The following is a 24,038-nucleotide window of genomic DNA, read 5'->3' as shown; positions in this document are numbered from 1 at the left end:
GAGCAGAGCCCAAGCCTTAAACATGACCCTCACCAGGAAGTACAGGGAAGGGTTACACTGGGCTCCACAGGAGGGGAGGTGGGGCTATGGACGTAGGACAAGCCCCTCCACCTTCCACCAGTCAGGGCTTCCCTGCACCACCCTCACCCACCCCTTCTCCATCCCCATGTCCTTATCCAGCCAGCTGGAGGTGAGGGGTGTCTCTGGGGCTGTGCCCTGTTCCCCGAGGACTACACAGGCTGAGTCTTAGCCCTGCCTCTGACTCACAGAGAACCTGTTTCCTTGTCTGAAGAATGGGGTACTACGGTAGTACTGACCTCTGGTGGCGGTCCCAAGGTTCTGGAGCGAGGCAGTTTTAAATAAAATGCTGACATGTGATGCCGAGTTGCTCTGTCTCTCTCTGACCTCCCACTCCTGACCCTGCTGTCCCCTCTCTCACTCAGCGACATTTGTTCATCCCTCACACCCTCCTCCGCCTCATCATGGCCTGGGAGCCTGTGGCTCAGCATTGCCAGGGGCAGGGGAAGGATTCTCCTTCATGACCCTCAGGTGGTGCTGGTGGGAGAGCAGGGTCCGGGTGAGGGCACCGTGAGACTGGGGTTCTTAAATGTTTCATTGGTGTGTGTGTGTTTTAAATTGAGGTGAAATTCACATAGCACAATTGACCATTTTAAAGCATACAATTCAGTGGCATTTAGTGCAGTCACAATGCTGTATAACCACCACCCTTCTCTAGTTTCAAAATTTCTCTCCCTCCAAGAACACCTGTGTCCATTAAGTAATCACTTCCCTTCCCTCCCTTCCCCCAGCCCGCAGCAACCACTAATTTGCGTTCCCTTTCCATGGATTTGCCTGTTCCCGTCACTTCTTATGATAGGGATCATACAATAGGTGACCTTTGCGACTGGCTTCTTTCCCTTAACGCATTTTCGAGGTGTATCCGAGTTGCAGCATGAATGAGTACTCAGTTCCTTCTAATTGTATGCATATACTGGCTTGTTTATCCATTTGCCCACGGATGGACAGTGGGCTGTTCCCACCTTTTGGACAGGTGTGGAGGGCGCTGTTATGACCGTTCGGAAACACGTGTCTGCGTGAGTACCTGTTTTCAATTCTTTTGAGCACATAACCTAGGAGTGGAATTGCTGGGTCATATGGTGAGTTTATGTTTAACTTTTGAAAAAACTGCCACACTATTTTCTACAGCCGCTATACCTCCCTTGAGTTTGAAGATGAGGTTATTCTAAGCGCAAAGATAATACAATACCATAATTAGGAAATTATTTATTGAGCAATTGTTTGTTTTAAGGTCATTTTAAAAATTGTATCTGTTTATTGTAACAGTTCAACTAAAGAAATTTCTAGAAGAAAAAGAAGTCTTTTTTGTGTGTTTCATCCTACTCCTTCCCCTGAGGCTGACTAGTGCTAACCCTTTGGTCTATATCCTTTCAAACATTCTCTAGGCATTTATATAGTTTTTTAATTTTTTTTTTTTTACATAAACATGCCATCTTATCCATATTATCTTGCTTTGACATCTTCCTATCCTTTCTTGTAAGTTTTGATAGTTCCAGGGACTGTTGGAGGCAGGCTGAAGGTGCCTGGGACCCTGAGCTGAGATTGGAGGCCTGACCTTGCACTGTTTTTAAAGTCAGCTTCAGGTATGGCAGGCTGTCCTTGGGTGGCTAGACAGCGAATGCACCGTAGTTTTCCTTTTGTTATCTGCATCTATAATTTTTTGGGGGTAAAATGAATATGAGTTGCTTTTGTGATAAGAAAAATGAAGCAGGGAAGAAGCATTGAGGTCCCGAAGGCCCAGAGCACAGCTTGTACCTTAATTTAGCATTTACTTCATTCTCCTGGCTGCATGACGAGTTGTTGATGTGTTTGTCTCCCTTGAGGGCGGACAGGGCTTCTGCTTTTGTTGCCCTCCCTACTCCTGTGGAGTGTGCCAGGCACACACGTGGCTCCTCCAGGCTTGTGGCTGGGGCTGCAGAGGAGAGGGTGGGCTCCAAAGACCTCCACGTGCCCTCGGTTCAGGCTCAAAAGGGACGTGCAGTTTCTCGGGGCGCGGGGGGCGGGGGCAGGCCCTGCAGGCTGGTCAGGCTCCTGCTCCCTGCGGGGGCATCTGGGCCTCCGAGGGAAGCCGGGTGTGAGCTCAGGGGCAGCTATTTATGTGGCTCAGCCAGGGTGCCCGTGGCAGGCGGCGCCCAGCTGAGGAAGTAATTAGAGTGCTGCCAGAAGCAGGAAGAGGGAGAGGCTTGGAGGCTGCGTTCCCTTTGCAGAGCGATATAAATAGCCGGTCTGTTGGCGGAGGTGGCGAGCAGTACACACAGGAAGAGAGGTGGGAGCAGCCAGCGCGGGGTGCGGGGGTGGGAGCTGTCTTCTTGGGCTTGTCTGTCTGTCAGTCTGGTTTGGGAAGGTGCAGGGGCGTTGCACTGGCTGGCAAGGGACGTGTGGTCGAGGGTACCTGGCCAGGTCCTCCTTCCCCTGCCTTGCGTTCTCCCACCTGTCCCCCCACAAGACTAGCCTGCCTGGGCTCACAAGCCTGCTGGGGCCTCAGACCACTAGCAGGGGCATCAGGACAGCCCCACAGACCCCTGCTGGTCCCAGCTCCCTGTCCCAGTCTTTCCACCAGGAGCTCTTGAGGGTTGGGGTGGGGTTGCAGAGCCCAGGTCATTTATAGCATCTCTGAGGGAACAGTCTCTGCTGGACTGGGCACCTGACTCGCCCGAAAACACTTTATAAATAACCTGGAGGAGGGACGGGGGCTGCCCGCCCAGACCTCCACACTCTGGGAGCAGGTGGCAGGCACCAAGGCCTGGGGCTTCCTGGACATCAGGGCACAGCTACCCGACTCTGGCAGGGCGCCAGGTCGAGGGATGCTGGGATGGCCATCAACTCCTGGTAATTGGGCTTACAGTGATCCTGGGGCCCCCAGGAGTCCTCCTCTCAGCTATGATGTTGTCAGCATCCCTGCCTTCGGGGTGGAGGGTGTATTGGGGGTTTCTGCCTGGGCAACTGAGCCAGGATGAGCTCAACTTGCTGGGTGGCCCAGGCTGAGTGCCTGCCCCTCTCTGGGTAAAAGGAGATGTTGAACTAGGGAGTGCTGAGTGCCGGAAGCCAATTCCAGCATGTCATAATTACAAGAGTTCCATCGAAAGGTTGATGGGACTTGGGAGGTTCAACAAGGGTGAGCCACATATGTAGTTTACCTGTTGGAAACGGCTAAACGGCACTTGCCCCAAACCTGAATAGGATTGTCTGCTGCCAGACAGCTCAGGGCATTTTATTGCCTCCTGTTGGCCAAACACCCAAACAGCTGTAGGCTATTCCCCAAACTGACAATGCTTCTGTAACCTTACCCTTTGAAGTGTATATCTCCACCTTGCCTCAGGACAAATTGTGTTAAATAAAAGCAGGGTCCTGAGTCTAGGAAAGCGTCTTCAGTTCCTTTAGCTGAAGATCCTCTGACCCCCAATGCCTTTCAAAATTATCTTTCGTCTTTGGACTCCTTAATCATCTACGCATCAGCCCCTTTCTCCAGAATGCTGAACCCTTTGTAAGGCTGGGAAAAGAACCCCGGCATATGGCGCCCGAACAGGGACACGAACATAGCTGAGGTCCTGTGTAGGGGTCCCGTTTTTGATTCTGGCACATTATAGTGTGGATGCGTGCCTCACCATCCCACATCTCCATAGGGGTGTGTGCTGGGGGGTGGAGAACAGGAGGAGGAGTGGTCACCCACCTCTGGAGGCCCGTGTGCTCCACAAGGAGAATCGCTCCTTGCTCAGGACCAGTAGACAAGGGAGCCTGCTGGCCAGTGGCAGCCACGGAGGCCAAGTCTGCAGGGTGTGCTTGGATAGGGTCTGATGCGTGTCCCCAAGGAAGCAGAGACACTTGGCTGTGTCCCAAAGAAAGCTGGTTTCAGGCTGGCACGTCCTGCAACAGGACATCGTACCTTGTGAGGTAGTGAGCTCCCTGTCCCTGAATGAATGCTCTTCTGTAAGGCTGAGGAGGAAGGGGTTCCCCACTGAGTGGGCTTCAGGACTCCTGAGGAGTTTGTCAATAATACAAACCCCCAAGTCCCCCCAACCTACTGAGTGGGCCCCCCAGGAATGGGGCTTGGAGCTCTGAGTGACATGGCCCCTGTGTTGACTCTTTGGGTCTATGATTCTGTGGAGCTGACCTCAGAGGGCTCTGGGGCTGAGTACCCCAGCTTCCCCTACCCTAAATGTGTCACCCAGCTTTTGGCAACTTCTGACGTGGTGATAATAGATGAAGATCAAACAACAACCTCAGGAGACCAGGACCACGAAGCTCAGTCAGTTGCCTTGGCAGCCACCACAGACCCTGGGCAAGTGGTGTCCTGGGAGGCCGCTGAGGAAACAGATGTCGGGCATCATGCTTTTGGGCTTCCCGTGCCAAAAGGGTTTTGGTGTCTTTTAAGGGAAACAGAACCAGACAAGACACTCAGCTCTGTCAGTCCATTCAAACTCAGCCCCTGACCAGTGTCTGAGTGGTCCCCTCCCCTTTCCCACCAATAGCTCCTGTCCCATTTGCTATGGCCTGTCCCCTCCCCTTCCCCACCAATAGCTCCCGTCCCATTTGCTATGGCCTGTGAGAGTGGCTGACAGTCTAATACATTTTCTGTTTATTGTGTCCCTGTGGAGAACCAATTCCAGCATGTAATAATTACAAGAGTTTTACCAAAAGGTTGGTGAAGCTTGGGGGGCTCAACAAGGGTGAGCTACACTTGTAGTTTACCTGTAGGAAGCGGCTAAACGGCACTTCCCCCAAACCTGGATAGGATTGTTAACTGCCAGACAGCTCAGGGAATTTTATTGCCTCCTGTTGGCCAAACACCTGAACAGCTGTAGGCTATTCCCCAAACTGACAATGCTTCTGTACTCTACCCTTTGATACCGTACCCTTTGAAGTATATATTTCCACCTTGCCTTAGGATAAATCCTGTTGAATAAAAGCAAGGGTTCTTGGTCAAGGAAGAGTTTTCAGTTCCCTTTAGCTGAAGCTCCTCTGACCCCCAATGCCTTTCAAAAATATCTTTCGTCTTTGGACTCCTTCTTAATCATCTACGCGCAGCCCCTTTCTCCAGAATGCTGAACCCTTTGTAAGGCTGGGAAAAGAACCCCAGCATTATGGTGCCCTAACGAGGGACACCAACATGTCCCCTCTGGGACCTTCAGGAGATACCTTTAGTTCCCAGGTGTGGCTCCTGGACCTGCAGGCTGGCAGGGGTGAGATTCTGGGATAGACCGGACTTTAGTCTCTGAATTCCCTCCAGGGGAGGAGAGACTCACTGGAAAAAGGATGAGATCGGCTTCCAGATGACCAGGGTTGGAATCCTGCCTTGTTTACTTGGCCATGTCACCTTGGGCAAGTTGTTTGCCCATCTGAAATCTGGGCGTAGCCAAGGCACCACCTTCCTCTTAGGGTGGCTGTGAGGATTAAGTGAGATGAGGTATATGAGGCCCTTGGCTTGGGGCACAGCGTGAGGGCTCAGTGAATGAGAGCGCTACTGCAGCTACAGGAGGTGGGTCTGTCCTCCTCCCACAGAGCGCTGAGCCACAGGCGGCCCGCCATCCCAGCCTGTCCCAATCCATGCTGGTCCCCTAGTCCCTATCCAGGGCTCCCCCCAGGGCCTGGCTTCTGACTAGCTGTGGCTCACTATGCAGAAGTGGGGTCCTGAGGTGGAGGCCACCACCTCTACTTGGTCCTTTCTGCCTGACTAGGCAGGGCCTCTGATGGGGTGGGCCACCCTGGAACTCACGAGGAATCCCTGCTCATGTGTTGGACGGATCCTTCTGACACTGACTTCAGTTTCAGGAAAACCTCCTGAAAGATTCCAATTTCCTGCTGACCTATGTGTAAAATGACCCTAAAGAAGGAGGGAAATCCAGACATATATGAACAGTTGTAAGACAGAAATTGCTGACCCAGGGTGCCATGCCTGGGAGAGCCCTTAGGGTCATGAGGCCCACCCTCCTCTTTTAAATGATGGAGAACCTGAGGTCCAGAGAGGGACCTGTCATATGTCACACAGCTAGTCAGACCCTGAGCTGGAATTCAACCTCGGGTTTCCTGGCTCCTCATCCAGTGCTCTCTCCACTGCGCCCCACAGCCAGGACACTGGGGCTGGACTCCGGCTCTCTCTCACCTCAGAGACTATGCAACTAACCATTGCACCACACTGCCGCCTTCCTCTCCAGCACCTGACCCCAGCCTTCTAGAACGAGGCCGTCGTACTTTAGGATCTGCTGGGCTTGGTGTAAGATGGGTTTCAGTGCCATTAGGGATGGCACCCCACTCCCTTCAATTAGAAACTGCTTTCATTGGGAGGAAATAGTTCCTGCCACTAAGCCTAGATTCCCAGGGATTCACTGATTCCATTCACACAATCACACCCCCTCAGGTCATCCGAAGTGCTCCACCCTGAAGGGCTTCACACCCTTGCATGCAATTATCCTATTCTGCTCAACTTGGCAAAGCCCAGAGTGTGGGTCCTTCCATTTGTTATAATTATTCTTTTTCCCTGGTTCCTGCATGGTTTCAGATATTTCATCTCTGAACAGCCTTTGATTTCAGGGTATCTTTCTGGAACAGTGGTTGCCAAGAACCCCGTGATGCAGTCAGGGAAGATCTCATTAGGGGCAGATAGAGGAAGGGAGGCTGCCCCCATCCCCTGGGCAGAGTTGTGCCCAGGCTGCCAATAACAGCGCCATCTAGAAGGTCTTCTCTCTCCCTGAATACCCAGGCTGCCCAGATACCAGGCTGAAGGCAGAGGGGGCTTACCAATGCCCCCCACCTCCCCGGCACAGAGTGTGGACAGAGCCCTCTCTGAGCAGGGATGTGGGTTTGAATCTGTCTCCGTTTCCCTTCTCAGCCTCTTCTCACCACCCTGGTCCAGGTTTTTATTCAGTCAACAAACGTTTGTTAAATACCCAGTACATGTCAGACCTAGAGCAAGGCACTGGGATACAGTGGTGGACAAGAGGCATATTGTGCCTGTCCTCAAGGAGCTTATGTTCTGCTACTTGAGAGGGATAAGAAACAAGCAAAGCAACAGATGGAGGTGAGCAGGTGAAGCGCAAGGAGGCTGGAGTCCAGGGAAGGAGAGTGAGAGGGGCCACCTGCAGTGAGGTCCAGGAGGGCCTCTGAGCAGGGGCATTGAAGCTGAGACCTGAAGGTGTGAGGACTCTGCCAGGGAAAGAGTGGGGAGGTGGGTTTGTGGAGAGGAGACAGGATGTGCCAAGTTCTAGGCAGGAAAGGCCGGGAGGAATGGATGGTCAGGTGGTGTGAGCTGAGGCTGGAAGGGGAGGCAGCTCAGACTGGAGGAGTTTATGGATTATTGCAAGTGTCTGACTTTCCCACAGACTCACTGGGTGACCTGGGCAAGTAACTTAACTTCGTTAAGTCTCTGTTTTCTGAGGTGGAATGGAGGTAGTAATTCCTTTTCGTAAGCTTATCAGGAGGTTTTTTGTTTTTTTAAAAATATATTTTATTGATTTTTTTACAGAGAGGAGGGGAGAGGAAGAGAGAGTTAGAAACATTGTTGAGAGAGAAAAACATCAATCAGCTGCCTCCTGCACACCCCCTACTGGGGATGTGCCCGAAACCAAGGTACATGCCCTTGATCGGAATCAAACCTGGGACCCTTGAGTCCCCAGGCCTATGCTCTAGCCACTGAGCCAAACCAGTTAGGGCTTATCAGGAGGTTTTGATGAGATCTAGGGAAAATACAGGATGAGTCCTCCATATAGAAAGCAATTCTTATTACTCTTATTTTCACCCCTAGTTACTGAAAGAAAAACATCCCAACACCTTGGCTCTCTCTCCATCCTGCCCATCCTCAGTCCCTTCCTCTCCCAATGTGGGGCTCCCCCAGTTCCGACGACATACAGATAGAACTGGTCAGGTTTCAGCCATAACAAGCACAGGTGTCTGGGCTCTGCAGGCTCCACCTGGTGATCGATGGGAGGGGCTTCTGCCCCCCTTGTGAGATGCCTGCATCTCACCTTGATTCTCTTCTTTGTATCTTTATATTGTTTTAATTAACTATTCAGCAGGTATGAAAATAATAACTTCTGGAATATGTGTAAAGTATAAAGAATAAGCACATAGCAAATGTCTGTGTACCCACCAGTCAATTTAAGAATAAGAATGCTGCCTCCTATTTGGAGTCTCCTGTATGCTGGTCCCTTCCCTTCCCTAGAGCTAACCATTTTCCTGAAATGTATATATTTGCTTTTCTTAATAATTTGCCACTTGTGTATATACCTAAGTAACATCGTTTTAGTTTTTGCATGTTTTGAAACATTATATAAAAGGAAACACTATATGTGTGTGTGTGTGTGTGTGTGTATTAAAAGCATAATATGCTAATTAGGCTGGACAACTGAACAACCTTCGGTTGTCATTCCGGACATCCTTCTGAATGAAGCCGCGGTGGCGGGGGCTGAGACAGAGGTGTTTAGGGGCGATCAGGCAGGCAGGCAGAGTGGTTAGGGGCGATCAGACAGGAAGGCGAGTGGTTAGGGGTGATCAGGCAGGCAGGTGAGTGGTTAGGGGCGATCAGGCAGGCAGGCAAGTGGTTAGAGGTGATCAGGTAGAGGCAGGGGCAATTAGGCAGGCAGGTGAGCAGTTAGAGGCAATTAGGTAGGCAGGCAGAGGGGTTAGGGGAGATTAGGCAGGCAGGTGAGTGGTTAGGGGCGATCAGGCAGGCAGGCAGGCAGGCAAGCAATTAGGTGTGATCAGGCAGGCAGGTGAGCAGTTAGGGGTAATCAGGCAGGCGAGTGATTAGGGGCAATGAGGCAGGCAGGTGAGTGGTTAGGGGTGATGAGGGAGGCAGGCAGAGTGGTTAGGGGCGATCAGGCAGGCAGGCAGGCAGGCAAGCAGTTAGGAGCCAGTGGTCCCAGATTGCAAGAGGGATGTCTGATTGCCGGTTTAGGCCCGATCCCGGCAGTTGGACATCCTCTGAGGGGTCCTGGATTGCAAGAGGGTGCAGGCCGGGCTGAGAGATCCCCCCCTCATGCACAAATTTCATGCACTGGGCCTCTAGTGTGTGTGTGTGTGTGTGTGTATATATATATATATATATATATCTCCTATATAATAAAAGGCTAATATGCAAATTGACTGACCAGTGGAATGACTGGTCGCTATGACCACCAGGGGGCAGACGCTCAATGCAGGAGATGCCCCCTGGTGGTCAGTGTGCTCCCATAGGGGGAGCGCCGCTCAGCTAGAGGCTCACGGCTGGCGAGTACAGCAGCAGTGGCGGGAGCCTCTCCCGCCTCTGCGTCAGTTGGACATCCCCCAAGGGCTCACGGACTGCGAGAGGGCGTAGCCCGGGCTGAGGAAACCACCCCCACTACCACCGAGTGCACGAATGTTGTGCACTGGGCCTCTAATATATATATATATTCTCCTGCCACTTGCCTTTTTAACTCGATGTTATTTTTCTGAAATTTGTGTGTTTTTACTGCTATATAATATTCCATTGTAGGAATAGATCATGATTTAATTGTTCATTCTCCAGCCTAAGGATAGTTGGGTTGTTTTGTTTTTTTTCTTGTACAAGCAGTGCTGCTATAAACATTCCTCTTCATAACTGAACACACATATGCAGTGGTGTAAATCTAGGAGTGAAATTGCTGGACTTATATGGGATTGTGCTAAAGTATTTTCCAAAGCAGCTGTGCCTACTGATACTACCATCTGCGGTATAGAAATGCTTGCATTGCTCCACAGCCTGCACAATGCCTGCCTTGAGAGTCTTTGTAAATTTTGCTAATCTAGAAGGTGGTATCTCATTGTATTTCCCTTGATTTTCTGGTGTTTTCCCCAAAGCAGCCACTTTTGGCTTTGCTGAAGTTGAGGTTATTTACTCTCTTCTCTTCAGAATCTTTTTTCATGCCTACCTCTACCCTTCACCTATGGCAGAGAATAGAATCTTCGTCCTCTCTCAGACCTGGTCCTGTCCTCTCTCCTTTCTGATCCCCCTCCTTCCATCCCTTCTTATCATCTTCCGCATTCCTCTGCATATGATTTCCAGATTTCATAAATGAGTTTATGGTAGAAAGTTTTGGTCACATCTAATCTCTGGCTATTTCAACCTCTTCTTCCTTGCCTCCCTCTGCCTATAGAGTCTGAAAATGCTAGATACTTTCCTGGCTTTTCTTGCAGCTAGAAGAGGCCCAGTGAGATGTAAGAGGAGGTCTGTTAAGGGGCTTCTGGGAAAATTTCTCAAAAACTTATCTCCTGAGAAAAGGAAGTAGACTTTCCCCTTCCTTCCTGCCATGGATGTTTGGAGCTGCAGCAGCCACTTGCCACTATGAGGCAATAAGTCTGAGGATGAGAAACCAAAGTGCTTAGGATGTTGTAGAGAAGGGATGAAAAATCCTGGGTTCTTGAGGACATTGCTGAGCTACTGAGCTAAACCTGGAGACTCTCCTCTCCAGACTTCCTATTAATTAAATGTCTTTATTGCTCAAACCATGTTAGTAGGATAATCTTTTTGCAACCCAATCATCTGACTGGTAGACTGTCTGTGTAGATTTTTTCCTTGTTTTTTTTTTTTTTTTCTATCATTCTGTTCATTAGCTCCTCTTGCACTCCTCCAAATGGCACTCTGTATTCACTTGGCAAGGTGATTCCTGCCACTCCAGTTGCTCTTGAATTTTCTGTAATACTTGACACCATTCATCCACCTTCCAGAGGACTTTGCTACCTTGGGCTTCTGTGATGAATTCTCCAGGATCCTGGGTCTCCATCTGCCATCTTCTCTTCTTGCATTGACTTCTTCTCACCATCAACTACCCTTGCTGAACACCTGCTACGGACTAGGAGTCACACATGGCTGTTTCCAGAGGTTATTTTATTTACTTCTCACAAAAAATCCTTCAACTTAGGTATTATCATCCCAACTTTACAGAGGTGGAACGTAGGCTCTACAAGGTTAATTAACTTGCCCAAGGGCATTCCATTAGTAAGTGGCACGCTGGGATTTGATCGGAGGTGTCTGACTTCAATTGCACCATCTTGCCCAAGGCTAGACAATGTTGGTCCATTTCTCCTAGCTCCCAAGGTCAAGTGACCCATTCTTATGGCATTAACTATTACTTTTTAGAGAGACCTCCCAAATCTTAACTTAGAGTCTTGCAGTCCTTTTATCCCTAAAAAATCACGGAAGCGTCTTCTGCCCTTTACATCTGGCATCTATAGAGTTTCCTAGTCTGCCTTTGTGATTTCTGACCAGGGCATCTCCCAGCCATGAGATGGATGGGCAGTCCTGCATCCTCTTTGTCTTCCTCCTCCCTTCTTCATCGTCTGTACTCAGTTGGAAGCAGCAGCCTATGGCAATTCCATTTAAAATGTCTCTTGAGTCTGTTCCTTTGCCTTCATTCCTAGGCAGTGACCTGCGCCTCCCATCCCACCACCTGGGGTGAGCACAGTAGCTTTCTTCCTGCTCTTCCTGCTTCAGCCCATCCCCTCTAACCCATCCCGGGATGCTCCCAGGTGACCCGTGCCAGTACACTGCTTTCCTTGTGCTCTCACTGTTTTGGCTCCCTTGCAGGCCCCCATTGCCTCTCTTTAATGGCTTTTCATTATCTGACTCCAGCCTGGTTTCTCTATGGAGTACTTCAAGTCAGCCAGCATGGTCTGCTGTTTCAGATATACCTTCCTTAGCTTCCAGCTGCCCATTTGTCCATCCCTGCCTGTCAGCCTCTAAGTATCAAACACCTCATCTTTCAGAAACTTCCTCTGGTCCCTTGGGCCAGGGGAAGACTCTGTCACCAGACCATTGGGACCTCTCCCTTCTCAGCTTTCCCTCAACACTCATTGTATCTGTGGGTCACGGGGGTACCTGTCAGTTGTTCATTGTGTCATGTTTTATCTGAGTTTCCCAAACAAGACTGAAAAGTCCTTTAGGATTGGGGCCAGGCCTCTCCTTACCTGAGGCTCAAGGTTGGAGAACTGAATGGAGTCATTTCCTTTCCTGTAAATACACCCACTTTCCTGTACAAATATTAATTGAACATCTACTATTTTCCAGGAACTATTCTGAGCACTGGGAATGCAGTTACGGAAACACACTTCCTGCCTTTGAGGGGCTTTTCCTATATAATAAAAGGCTAATATGCAAATTGTCCCCTTGACTGGGAGTTCAACCGGGAGTTTGACTAGGGGGTGGTGCCGGCTAACCTCCCCTCCTCCTGGCCAGCCCGACCCCCTATCAGCCCCCCCAGCCAACCCCATCGGGGGCAGGGTGGCTGGACCCCAACCATGCACAAATTCGTGCACTGGGCCTTTAATGTTCTAATAAGGGAAGACAGATAAGTAAATTTTGGAAAATATGATTATTTTGTAGGGCACTCATAGGGTGCTCATAAAAGGGGCACCTAACCACAGCTAACATGCCAGGGAAGGCTTCCCCAAGGAAGTAAATTTTATTATTTTATTTTTTATAAGTCTCAATTTTTATTATAGTTTCAACAAATAATAACATTTTAACAAATATAATCAGAATAAACAAAATATAGGGAAAAAAGAAAAACTGTACTTACTTAAGGAAGTAAATTTTACATTGGTTATCTGAAGAGAGTTATCCAGGTGATGAGGAGGGAAGAACATCCCAGACAGAGCATATATGAAGGAAGGCTAGAAGGTGGTACAGAGTGTGGCACACCTGAGGGGTGGAGACGCAGAAGTCCAATGTGGCTGTGGCTGGCTTGGAGGGTGTGAGGGAGAGAAGTGGTGAGAAGGGCCTGGGGGTGATGGGCTGGATCTCTGGAACAATAGGAGATTGTTGGGGGTGTGGCCTTGGTGAAGAGAGAGCTATATGTTTTAGCTTTAGGGACGGAAGCTATAGGTACAGGGAGACAGCAGGGGGCCCAGAAGCAGGGATAGATGACCCAGAGACAGGGAATGGTGAAGTAGCTCACAGAACTCCGAAGACTATGGAAACATTCCAATCACGGAACCTGCCCTGTGACCTTGCCAGTGGTCAGCAATTTCAAAAGCTCTATAGGAGGTTACCCCTCAGAGCACGGTAAGATAAAAACCATAAGAAAGGCGCCTACAAAACCTTGTGTCGGGAATGGGATGGTTCGAGAAAGGGTTCCTGGGACTGATGGGTTGTGAGATGCCTCTGGAAGGTGGGCTGGGCTCAGGACGTCATTCTCTCCTTCCCACCAGTGACCAGTGCCCATTGCTGAGGCCTTGGCCAATGGCCTCTGGCTCTCATGGTGGCTGTTACCCTTGGAGGAAGCACATGGGCCTCTCCTTCCACAGCATTAGCTGTCCTTGGGAGAGGGGGGTTGACAAAGGCCAGTTCCTCAACATTCATTTCCTACCCAGCTACTTTCCTTCCAAGGCAATTGGACCAACTTGTCCAAGGCCAGTAAGTCTGAACTGAGGTCTTTATTATAGTGCCTCTCCCACTGTCCAGAAAAATGGTGTATCTTCTATAAAATAAATTTTTTATCTATATACATTTTTTTCCATAGAACAAATCAGATGTAAAATGATTGGTTTTAACACAATTCAAAGGAACCCTGCTTCTTTCTCTCCCTTTTCCAGAGAGTTTTGCTTTAATTCAACAAATATTTATTGAGCCAGACATTATTCTAGACATTTGGGATCCATCAGTGAACATAACAAAGCTCCCCATCCGAGCTTCCAATGTAGCAGGCAAGACAAGGGAGAGACATAATAAGTGACATTATTTGCCAGAAAACGTGGTGATTGCTATAGAAGAAGAACAAGAAGGGGAAGTAAACAGAGAAGTTCGCTTTTCCCACGAGCCAGCCTACTTTAGGGGGAAGAAGGATGGGGAGAATGAGAGGGAAGGAAGAACTAGGAAGGGCTGCTGTTTTTCTTTATAAGCCCTTGTTCCTGGTTGGAATTTCAAACTAATTTCATGTATTACTTGGATAAAAATTAAATTCAAACAGTGCTGTAAACTATAAGGGGAGGGGAGGGTGGCAGGGTGAGCTCAGTTCTTCTCTGTCCTTACAGAAAACAGGACAAGGTTTTTAAAGTTAAAAAGTCAAGAAATAGAACTACACACATATCATTAGCGATGTAAAGAAAACTGTCGGAAGAATTTAAAGCAGAAACAGCCAACGAAGTGAAAAGGCATTTCTCCTAGGGGAAAAATGGCTGAAAGTAGGAAGGCGTAGGTTAGAGTAGGCAGGGGACTCTGTGTTTATTGTAAGCCTTTTAGTATGTTTCTAAAATCATAGGCATGTGTTACTTCGATGATTAAACAAAAACACATTCTACTGAACCCCAGGGAGCCCATGCGGGGAGTGTCTCGGGGCTTTTGTAGGGAGTGAGTGGGTGGTAGAGCAGGTAAGTTCTGCCTCTCTTCATCCAAATCCACTTTCTTTTATTTGTTTTATATATCTGACTTTCATGCAAGATTTTGTTTGAACAAAGGGTTCTGCAGGTGAAATTGGTTTGAACTCCATGCTCCCTTTTGGCTCTCATAATTAATGATGCTTTATAAGCACCTATTATCCTTTATGCCCATGCCTGCCTATATATACTTTCTCAAAGAGTTTCCACCATTTAATCAGCAGCCGTGGGGTTTCCCCCCCAGTTGGCTATGGTTTGAAGTGACTGGCGTGTTTGTGCCAGTTTGTGTGGTATGGAAGTGAGACCCTGCAGTCAATCATTTGATGATTGTTACTCTGGAGCCACTGTTAGAACAGGGGCCTCTGCCTTTGGGTTCTCTCCCTGGCATCCAGCACAGTGGCTGTTGGAATGACAGGTAGGTTTTTGGCTAAGAGTTCCCTGTTGTCATCCCAGTATCTGCAGTTTCTCCTGGGTTGGCTGTGAATTCTTATAGAAACTTGCCTCCCACTCCACTTCCTCTGGGGGGGGGGGGGGAGAGAGAGAGAGAGAGAGAGAGAGAGAGAGGCAAACAGCCCATGAATAAAGTTAAGAAAGGGAGGCAGCCCCCCATAGCTTAGTCACCTCCTAGTGACTCCACCTCCAGACATGTGTCATGGTCTGCTGCTCTGATACGGTTCTTCAGGGTGGGTTCCCTTCATTCATGCTTCTGGGGCCTTTGCAGTCATCCCTATTGATGCCCGGCAGCTGCTTTCTTGAGTTTGAGGTTCCAGAGGTTCTGCGTTTCCAGGCAATTTTCATGCCTTCTTGGCTCTGCACGCCTGTTTCTTTATCGGCTGTCTGGGTATATGACGCTAGTCCTTGAAGTTCAAGCTCAAACATCAGGCAGTTGTAAAACCTTTTCAGAAAAGAATCCCAGCTCCGAGGCAGCTATTTCCACCTTAGCACTTACCGCAGAGCCTGGGCATCGCTCGATTATATTGTGTTACCCTTGCGGAGTTGGAAACACCCCGTGGTCATCTTTCTGACTGGCATACAGCAGGTGCTCACTGAGCTAGAAGCATGTTTGCTGATCTTCTCTGTGTGTTAGGGAATCTTGCTGGGCCTGAAAGAAATGTCACTGTGGGAAGATCTCCAGCAAGTCATCTCCATAAATCTTTTCCTGTTTTCCTCGTGAAAGGCCAGATTTGGAAAAGTCAGGTAACATCCAGACAAAGCTCCCCATGCTTGGAGGGATCCTATCTAGGGAGGGAGCCTTATTGCCACCGTTTTATAGGTGAGAGAGAACTTTGAGGCTCAGAGAGATTGAGACTTGTATTCACATAGTGACTAGCAGAGCGAGAGGTTGCAACCCATGTCATCTGATTCCAGAGACACTGTTTCCCACCACACACTTCCTCCTAGTCCCCGCAATGTGCTCTGAGAAGACACCATTTAACTTTCCAGACCGCAGTTTTCCCCTCAAGTATTCATGCAATTGTTTTCCTTCCAGACCCAAATGCTGAGAATGTCCCTGGCTCCCTGCTTTTTCTTCATTTCCCTGAGATTTGCTGGATGTCTTCCTGTCTTTTCTGCAGTTTGCAGGAGTTCATTTTTCTCTCATCTCTTTCTAGATACCATGATTTCCAAATCTTTCAGTTGGTTTCTTCCTCTGGCTGTGGTTTTTTTTGGGGGTGGTGGTGGTGGAGACTTTCCAAGGCAGCCGTAGATCGGAGAATGATAACGGTGAATTCATTAGTGGATCTTCTTTGATGTTACTTTGTAGGCGAGCTCATTGATTTATGACAAAAACATCAAAGAGCTAGGCTCTCGCACAGGACTGGTTGGTTCCAAGGCGGCTGGGTAATAATGATTAGTCAGATTAAATCTCAACATCTCCTCCTGCCTAAAAAGTTGAAGTCCCAATGACTGGAGTGTGGGAACATTCCATCCAGCAGCATCCCACCACAGCCTTGAGTCAGCACAGTATGAAACTCTCGCCACCCCAAATGTGGGCCTTGGTGCATGGCCTCTACTTTGATGCCTCCAAGCCTTGAGGTCTGTTGAGATTGTTATAACAGCCCTGGAGGCAATGTGGTGGTAAAAAGCTGAAGCTGTTAAAGTCTCTCTCCAGTCAGGGGAGCTGGATATTAAAAGGGATCATCATCCTTTTGTTTGTTTGTTTTTGTTAATCCTTTCCCGAGGATATCTCCCATTGATGTTAGGAGAGAGTGGAAGGGAGGGGGAGAGACAGAGAGCAACCTCAGTGTAAGAGAGACACATCTCCCACACATTGAGCCCGCAACTGAGAACCTGGGACCCTTCTGTACAAGGGCTGACGCTCCATCCACTGAGCCAAACTGACTAGGGAGGATCATTCATCCTTGTGTGGATCATCTCAAGGTTCTCTCTAGATTCTTAGGCTTGTAATTTCAATTAGAAGCAGGAGGACTCTCTTTGGGTGACACAGGAAAGTGCCAGCGCATGCCTGGCACATAGCAAACTTTCCTTATATGATGGCTGAACGTACTTATTGATGAAGGTCATGAGGCATGGAGTCTCTGACTAGTTGAAGTGGAGGAAAAGTAGAGCTTAAGTCTTTGCTTATACTACACAACATCCTAACTCACATCTCTGGCCGTTTATTCTGCTTCTACCATGATGGGAAAATTTTCTGTGCTCCTCTACAAAGCCATCCCCTCCTTGTTTGCCCTTGATTCCATTACCTGCTGACTTATTAAGGGCTTGATTCTGCAATTAACCCTCTCTTTTTGAACCATCCATGTCTCCCTCTATACTACCAGTATATTATTCCTATCAGCATACAAACAAGCTCTGATGTCTTCCATCTTAAAAGAGCCTGCCTTGCTTCTACTTCTCCCTCAAGCTGCCATGCTACTCTTTGCTTCTTTGACAGCAAAATGTCTCAAAAGTGTTGTCTACACTCTCATTATTTCTGCATCCTCTTCTTCATTCTGATCCAAACTTAGCTTAATTAGGATCTCATCCTGTCTTCCCACTAAAACGGCTCTTATCAAGCTCACCAGTGACCTTGTTGCTGCTGTAGTTGGAAAAGGGGCCACATACTAAACCCGACAAGCTCAGGGAGAGCCACATGGCAGGCCTTACAAACTCAGAGATGGAAAGGAACCACATAGTGTGGTCTGAATGTAAAACTCCCTAATTACAAGCAGGTCATGGTGGGTGGGTAGTCTCGTCGTCCTAGGCCTGTAGCTTTCTTGACAAAGGTCAATCTTTATTTTTGAAATTGTCACTTGTCTTTGTGCATCTAAGATAACATACCTTTGAAATGTCAGAGTAATTGTCTTTTCCAGACCCCTCGAAGACATAGCACAAGATAATAAGAGAGCACGTTGTTACCTTGTTGCCCACATACCATCTCTATGTGGTGTAAATGTTAACCATCCTGTGCCCACCAGTGGAAAAGAAGTATGTGTCTCTCCACTTTGCTGGGACAGGCCCAGTCTCCGAGATTTCCTTGCTTTGCTTTCTCCCGCCTCCTTAATCTACCACCAATGAATTCCATGTAATCCTTCTTAGGTTTTGTCCTTTGATTCTATGTATAAAATAAGCTGCAAAATCGCCATTCTCCAGAGCACGTTTTTCTCAATCAGATGAGATTTTGCTTCCCTGCAATTGCCATCAAATGAACCCTTATAAGGCTTTTTCTTAGACAGGGTATTCAATGGTCATTTCTCAGTCCTCGTCTTATTCTACATGTGAGCACCACTCTGCTCAGCTGATAAGGCTCTGTTACCGGGTGTCTTGCTTGGCTCCAGGACACCACTCTCTCTTGGGTCTTCTCCTACCTCACTAGCCACTCCTCTCAGTCTCCCTTTGTCTTCCCAACCTGTAAGTAACAAAGTGCCCGGGATCAGTTCTTGGACAAATTTCCTAGCTATACCCACTCTTTAGATAATCTCATTGAGTCCCATGGTTTTAAATATCATTCACATACTGATGACTCCTGAAGTTATATTTCCAGCCCTCTACCTCTCCCCTGAACCTCAACTGCCTACTCTACTTAGATGTATAACATGCCTATCAAACTTCAAACCCAAATCAACTAAACACATCCAAAACTCTGTATTCTCCATCCGTACTCAGCCCTTTGTCTTCCCTGCTCAAATTTTCAGTGGCTCAGATTTCAAAACTTGGAATCATTATTGACTCTCTTTTATACAACACCCCCAATCTATCCACGGATCCTGTCAGCATTTCATTCAAATTATATCTAGAGTATGGTTGCTTCTCACCACCTCCACCCTAGTCCAAGCCACCACCATATCTTGCCTGGATGATGCTATCAGTCTCCTAATTGGTCTCACTGCTTCTATCCTTGCCTTCCCCAACACTAGTATCCAGAGTAATCTTTTAAGAAACTGCAATTAGATAATGCCATGCCTCCACTTTAAATCTTCTAGGCTTGCCACCTCACTTGCTGAATGAAATCCTAAGACCTTATCAGGGCTGACAAGCCCTCTAAGACCTGGTTTCAGCTACCTTTGTGATCTCAGCTTCCATCTCTCCTCCCCTTTCCCACACACCAGTCTAGATACTGGTTTCCCTGATATTCTTTGAAGATGCTAAACCCATTCCTGCCTCAGGGCCCTGGCACTCTGTCCTCTAGTCCTTATCACTCTTCCCTCTGTATCTGCATGGTAAGTTCTCTCACTTCCTTCAGGCCTCACCAAATTTCACCTTCTCAAAAAAAGCTGTGGCTATTCTTTCTAAAAGAATCCCTCCTCTGTCATACACATACTCTCTCTCATTACTATGCTTTATTTTTCTTCCTACCAATGATCACACCTGGACATATTTTATACTATTTGCTAATGTGTTATTGTTAACCACATTAATATGTAAGTTCAAACGAACAGAGTCTTTGTGCATTTAGCCATTGTTATATCCCAAGCTCCTAGAAGAGTGCCTGATACACAGTAAGTGTCCGACAAACATATGTTGAATGAATGGACTTACTGAATAAACTCATCTAGGTCTCTTGTCATCAGGTGAAGAGAGTGGTTTCCAGACGTTTGTCTAATTAATATGATCAAAATCAAGTGTGAGGAACCGGGAGCGTTATACGTAGAGATCATCAGATGGTGCATTTATTTAGTACCAGTGACCACCACGGGATTCACAGTTATTTTCAGGTTGTTCCTTGATGTCAACTCATTTGTTAAATTCTAAGGCAGAACAAAACACCTGTCTGTAACTACTTTGGCATGTCACTTACCCTCGGGGACTCAGTGTGTTCACCTGTGAAATAGGCAGTTGGAGATATGGTTACTGCTCAGCTAGTGTATGGTCTAAGGTGCTGGAGGGAGGCAGTACCACCACACAGGCCCTGGAGCTTAACTGCCCATCTTTGAATCTTGCCTCCATTCCTCACAAGCCACACGACTCTGGGCAACTTACTCAGTCTCCTCCTTTGTAAAGTGGGAATAAGAAAAGAATATTAAGTCACTTAATTATTTATTGTTAAATAATTAATAATTCAATAATATTTAATTCAAATAATAATTGTGAGGATTACATATATGGTAATACATGTAAAGTACATAGCATATGGTCTGGCACATAGTAAGTGCTCAATATATGTTAGCTATTAAAAATGAAAAGTTCTGGGGGAAGTTTTGAGGGGAATCATCGCTATTAATGTGTTTTAGGAGCAATAAGCTAGGATATTAGATGATACAAAATCTTTAAAGGTGTGTTAGTAATGTTGTGATTGTGTAGGAGAATGCCCTTATTCTTAGGAGACGCATGGTGAAGTACTTAAGAGTAAAGCCTCATACTGTCAGTCACTTTCTAGTAATCTAGTGAAATGTACCTCCATGTTTCTATACATGTCTATTAAGCAAATATGGTGAGATGTTAACAACTATTGAAGCTAGATAGACAGTACAGCTTACCGTATTATTCTTTCAACTTCCCTGTATGTTTGAAAATTTCACAACACAAGGTTGAAGGGAGAAATAAAACCACTAGAAATAGTCTAGCTAAGTCCCACACGTTTTACAGAAATACGCTCAGAGGGGAAGCATTTGCCTCAGCCACACAGCTGGTGAGGCCTGAGTCCGAGCCCAGTTCTCCTGGCGACCCTCTCTCCTTTGTTTGCTGCTCTCGACCCTCAGGCAGCAGCGGCCCGCAGAGGGGAAAGCAGAGGAACACGCTGGCTTCCCCTCGGAGAGACAAGGAGTGGTATGGGTGGGTAAAAGGCACCTGTGTCGGTGCTTCCTTTTTGTTCATTAAGCCAATAGGTCATCCGGTTGGAAAGTGTGATGTCGAAAATGCGAAGGCAACACCGGAGCCAGACCTGCCATCCTTGGAGAGTGGGCCTACCAGTTTGGCACCACCAGCTTGTGGTTTCTGAGCGGCGGGTGTGTGTGTGTGTAAACTCCGGGGGTTCAGAGGCCAGAGGAAAGCGGGGCGGGGCCAGGGCCAGGAGGAGTGGCAGGAACAGACTGGCTTCAATGCTGGAGCCCCTTGAAGAAAGGGACCAGGGTATCAGGGGAGGAAACTCGGGAACGTATTTAAAGAAAAGAAATGATTCTCTGCGGCCTGCAGTATCCTCCGCTAGCTAATAGGTTTCAAGGCAGTGAAAAGGAGAGAAAGGGGGAAGAGGGAGGGGAGCACAGAGAAGGAACCGGAAAGGAAGAAGAAAAATAGACAGAAGAGGCAGCCTGGACCACAGTGGGGAGGGCTGGAGAGGAAAGGGTGTAGGAAAGGAAGGGAGCCGCGGACGAACGAGCCGAGGACCCTTAGCCTCTGCAAGTGGAGTGTCTTGCCCCAGAACTGTCCTGCCTCTCTCTCCTCCGTGCCTGTCAGTCCCCGGAGGCCTGAGCGAGCGTAGAGCTCCAGGCGCTTTACTAGGGGGAAGGGCAGGAGAGGCGGAGCCTCCGCGCCGGGGCGGGGGCCGAGCCGCTGGCCGGGCGGGACTCCTCTCCGGCGGGCGGGCGCCGGAGTCTGGGGGCCGCCGCTTCCCCCTCCCGGTCGGCGGAGGCGCCTGCCCCCTCCCCGCCGTCCCCACTCCCAGCCCCGCGCTGTCAAACATAAACCCAGCCGTTGCCTGCAGGAGCGGCAGCAGCCGGCGGTCCAGCGAGGAATAGCCTCAGGCGCGGCCTCGCCTCGCCTCGCCCGCATCAGCACCGCGGACAGCACAGCGGCCATACCCAGGACCCAGGAGCCTGCGGGGCCACCTGCTCACCGGCGCCCGGGACCCCGGCGCCCGCATCAGCACCACGGACAGCGCCCAGGACCCCATTTCGCCGCCGCCAGCCCACCTGCGGACGGCACCGCGGACAGCCTCCTTGCCCAACCCCTCAGTCGGCTCCAGCGGTCAGCACCCCCGGAACATGGCCACCGAGGTAGGGGGGCGAGCACATGGCAGTGCCCGACTGCTGCGGGAACAGATCCCCTCTAGGGGCGTACTGGGCGGGAAAGGAGGCGGGGGTGGGGTGGGAAGGTAGGGGGTGAGGTGGGGTGAGGTGGTTTCCAGGGTCGGTGGGGGCGGAAGGGGTGGATGGTGCAGTGGCAGAGTGGAAGAGCGGGGCTCAGCTCACCCCTGGCTTGTCAATCTGCCCTATTTCAGTCCTGAAGCTGTCCGTGCCACTTGTTGGCACTAGCGCCAGGTCCGCTCCAGCACTTCAGCTGGGGTTTCCCCTTCCCCTGGACTGCAAGTCCCGAAACCGCTTCCCTACCCTAGAGGGTTGGAAATGAGCCTAGGAGAGGCAATGCGGCTGGGTGCTGTTGCTATGCGGTGCAGCCATCCAGCTTCTGAGCCAAAAAACCTGGCTAAGGCATGGCAGACCTACCTCCACATCAGCATTTCCTTCAGGGGCCAGAGGAAGACAAGGAATCTCCAAGCCAAAACCCCAAATGATTGGTTTTAATGAGCTGCCCTTGCTTGCTTTTTTCTCCACACCGGAGTTTCCTGTACCAGGGTGTCCACATTTCTCCTGTGTCTGATGGGAGGAGCTTGCCTTCCTGGAGATGTGCCTATAGGTGTGTTACTTTCAAGGGACTTGAAAGTTGAACCAAGGGACCTGTTGGCTGAGGTCAGAATCTATGTGCAATGCTTAAGAAGTCAGGAATTACCTCCTCTACCCCCTCATTTCAGCTGGGAAATGAAGCTCTTTATGTTCCCACTTAGTAAGTGGTGAAGGTAACCCATCGAGAAGGGGAGGGTCTGCTTGAAACGCACACAGCATGTCAGCAGTAGAGCTGAACGTTTCTTTCTTTGGATTTTTGGAGTGGAACCCAGGACACCCAGTTCTGATGTTGACTTCTTTTGTGGTGTTTTCCCATTTCTGACACAGCTGGGACCTAAGCCATGGGGACAGCAGAAGCTTTTGAATGGCTCTGTGCAGTGCCTCTGGGCATCCTGGTGAGCAGTGTGACATCAATACGAAGTGTCATTGTTATTCTGCTGTTGTCACCACCACACAACCAGTGCAATTGTTTAGCATCACTCCGGTTTCTGACCAGGCTCAGGCTTCACTAGAAGAGCTTGCCCCCAGGACCCTGTGAGGGGCAAGCCCTGAGCAGGCCCATGGAGCTTGATTTCTAGGGTGGAGGGATGCAGAATGCTCAGAAAGTGCCAGACACTGGGAAGAGCAGGAAGGACAAGGAGAAATGGCCAAGGAGCAGGTCACCTTCCAGATAGGGCTGTCAGACTGCAGCGGAGGCTGCAGGTGTTAGGCAGGAAGGAAACTTCAGCCACACGGGCACCATTGGGCCAGGGGTGTGGGCAGAGAAGGCAGCTGTGATACCATCTGACAGATTCCAAGAGGCCCACCTGCCCCAGCATATCTTCCTCTCAGGTCTAAGCTTCTCAGACTCCAAACAGCAGGCTCACATCTCTAGGTCGAGGCACTGTTTCCAAGAGGCTGCTGTTAGGCATGTGTGATTCTCCCCATCACACTTCTTGAATCGAGCACTTTCCTGTGTTCAAAGCACTGTCACATGCATGCTTTCCTTTGAGTCTTAGAGCAACCCTGTGAAGTGGGCAAGAATGGTGTTATTATTCCCAATTAACTGGGTGAGACAGTGGAGACTCGGAAGCTTGCCTGGACCCTGTGAAGGAGCCAAGGAAGGCATCATTATCTCATTTTACAGATGATGCAACTGGAGAGCTGAGACTTATTCAAGAAAATATGGCTAAAAATGAGCAGGGCCAGGACTAGAACTTGAGTCTTCTGCCTCCCTGGCCAATGAGTTTTTGGCTATATCCAGGTGTATCAATTGGCCAGCCTTGTTGCCCAATAGAGAGGTGGGCATGAGGGGGTCTTGACGTGAAGCTTTGATGGGTGCAAAGGAGTTCCGGAATGACCGGAGTGTGGGAACCGGTCTGGCTGGGTCAGCTTGAGGGCAGAGGGACAGAGGAATGCTCAGAAGGGAGAGGGAGCAGAGGGCAAACATTGCTCATTGCCCAGCTTTGCCTTGGGTGGACTCTGATGGCACCACCGAGGGAGGAAGCCTTCGCCCTGCCAAGGACAGCACATTATCTGGGCTGCAGAGTGAGTCATCCTCCCCAGGCTGTTTTTAATGTGAGGAATGAGTGAAGATCACCAGGAAAAACCTGTTGGGAGAAGGGAACCTCATGCCAACCTCCTGTGGCCATTCCCTTAGGATTCAGAAGGGGGAGTCCTTAG

General features: G+C 49.1%; 1 protein-coding gene across 4 annotated transcripts in view; it reads left to right on the top strand.

The window, feature by feature from the left end:
- The first annotated feature begins 2,070 nt into the window (after nucleotides 1–2,070).
- Nucleotides 2,071–24,038, top strand: part of GOLGA7B (golgin A7 family member B) — a 33,970-nt gene continuing 12,002 nt past the window's right edge. For 2 of the 4 annotated variants that reach the window (XR_013961604.1, XM_080687452.1), the window contains exons 1-2: nucleotides 2,071–2,344; nucleotides 21,461–21,752. Coding sequence is in view for 2 of the 4 variants with exons in the window: in XM_080687452.1 (XP_080543578.1) it covers nucleotides 21,741–21,752 (12 nt within the window). In the remaining 2 variants the exon portion in view is untranslated. Of the gene's footprint in view, nucleotides 2,345–21,288; nucleotides 21,753–24,038 lie in introns of those variants that run through there. The other 2 variants (XR_013961605.1, XM_080687451.1) reach the window with 1 other exon arrangement.

The sequence above is a fragment of the Plecotus auritus genome, assembly GCF_963455305.1.
Source record: "Plecotus auritus genome assembly, chromosome: 9".
NCBI lineage: Eukaryota > Metazoa > Chordata > Mammalia > Chiroptera > Vespertilionidae > Plecotus > Plecotus auritus.
The sequence above is the reverse complement of the archived record's forward strand: the minus strand, read 5'-3'. Positions and strand labels throughout refer to the sequence as shown.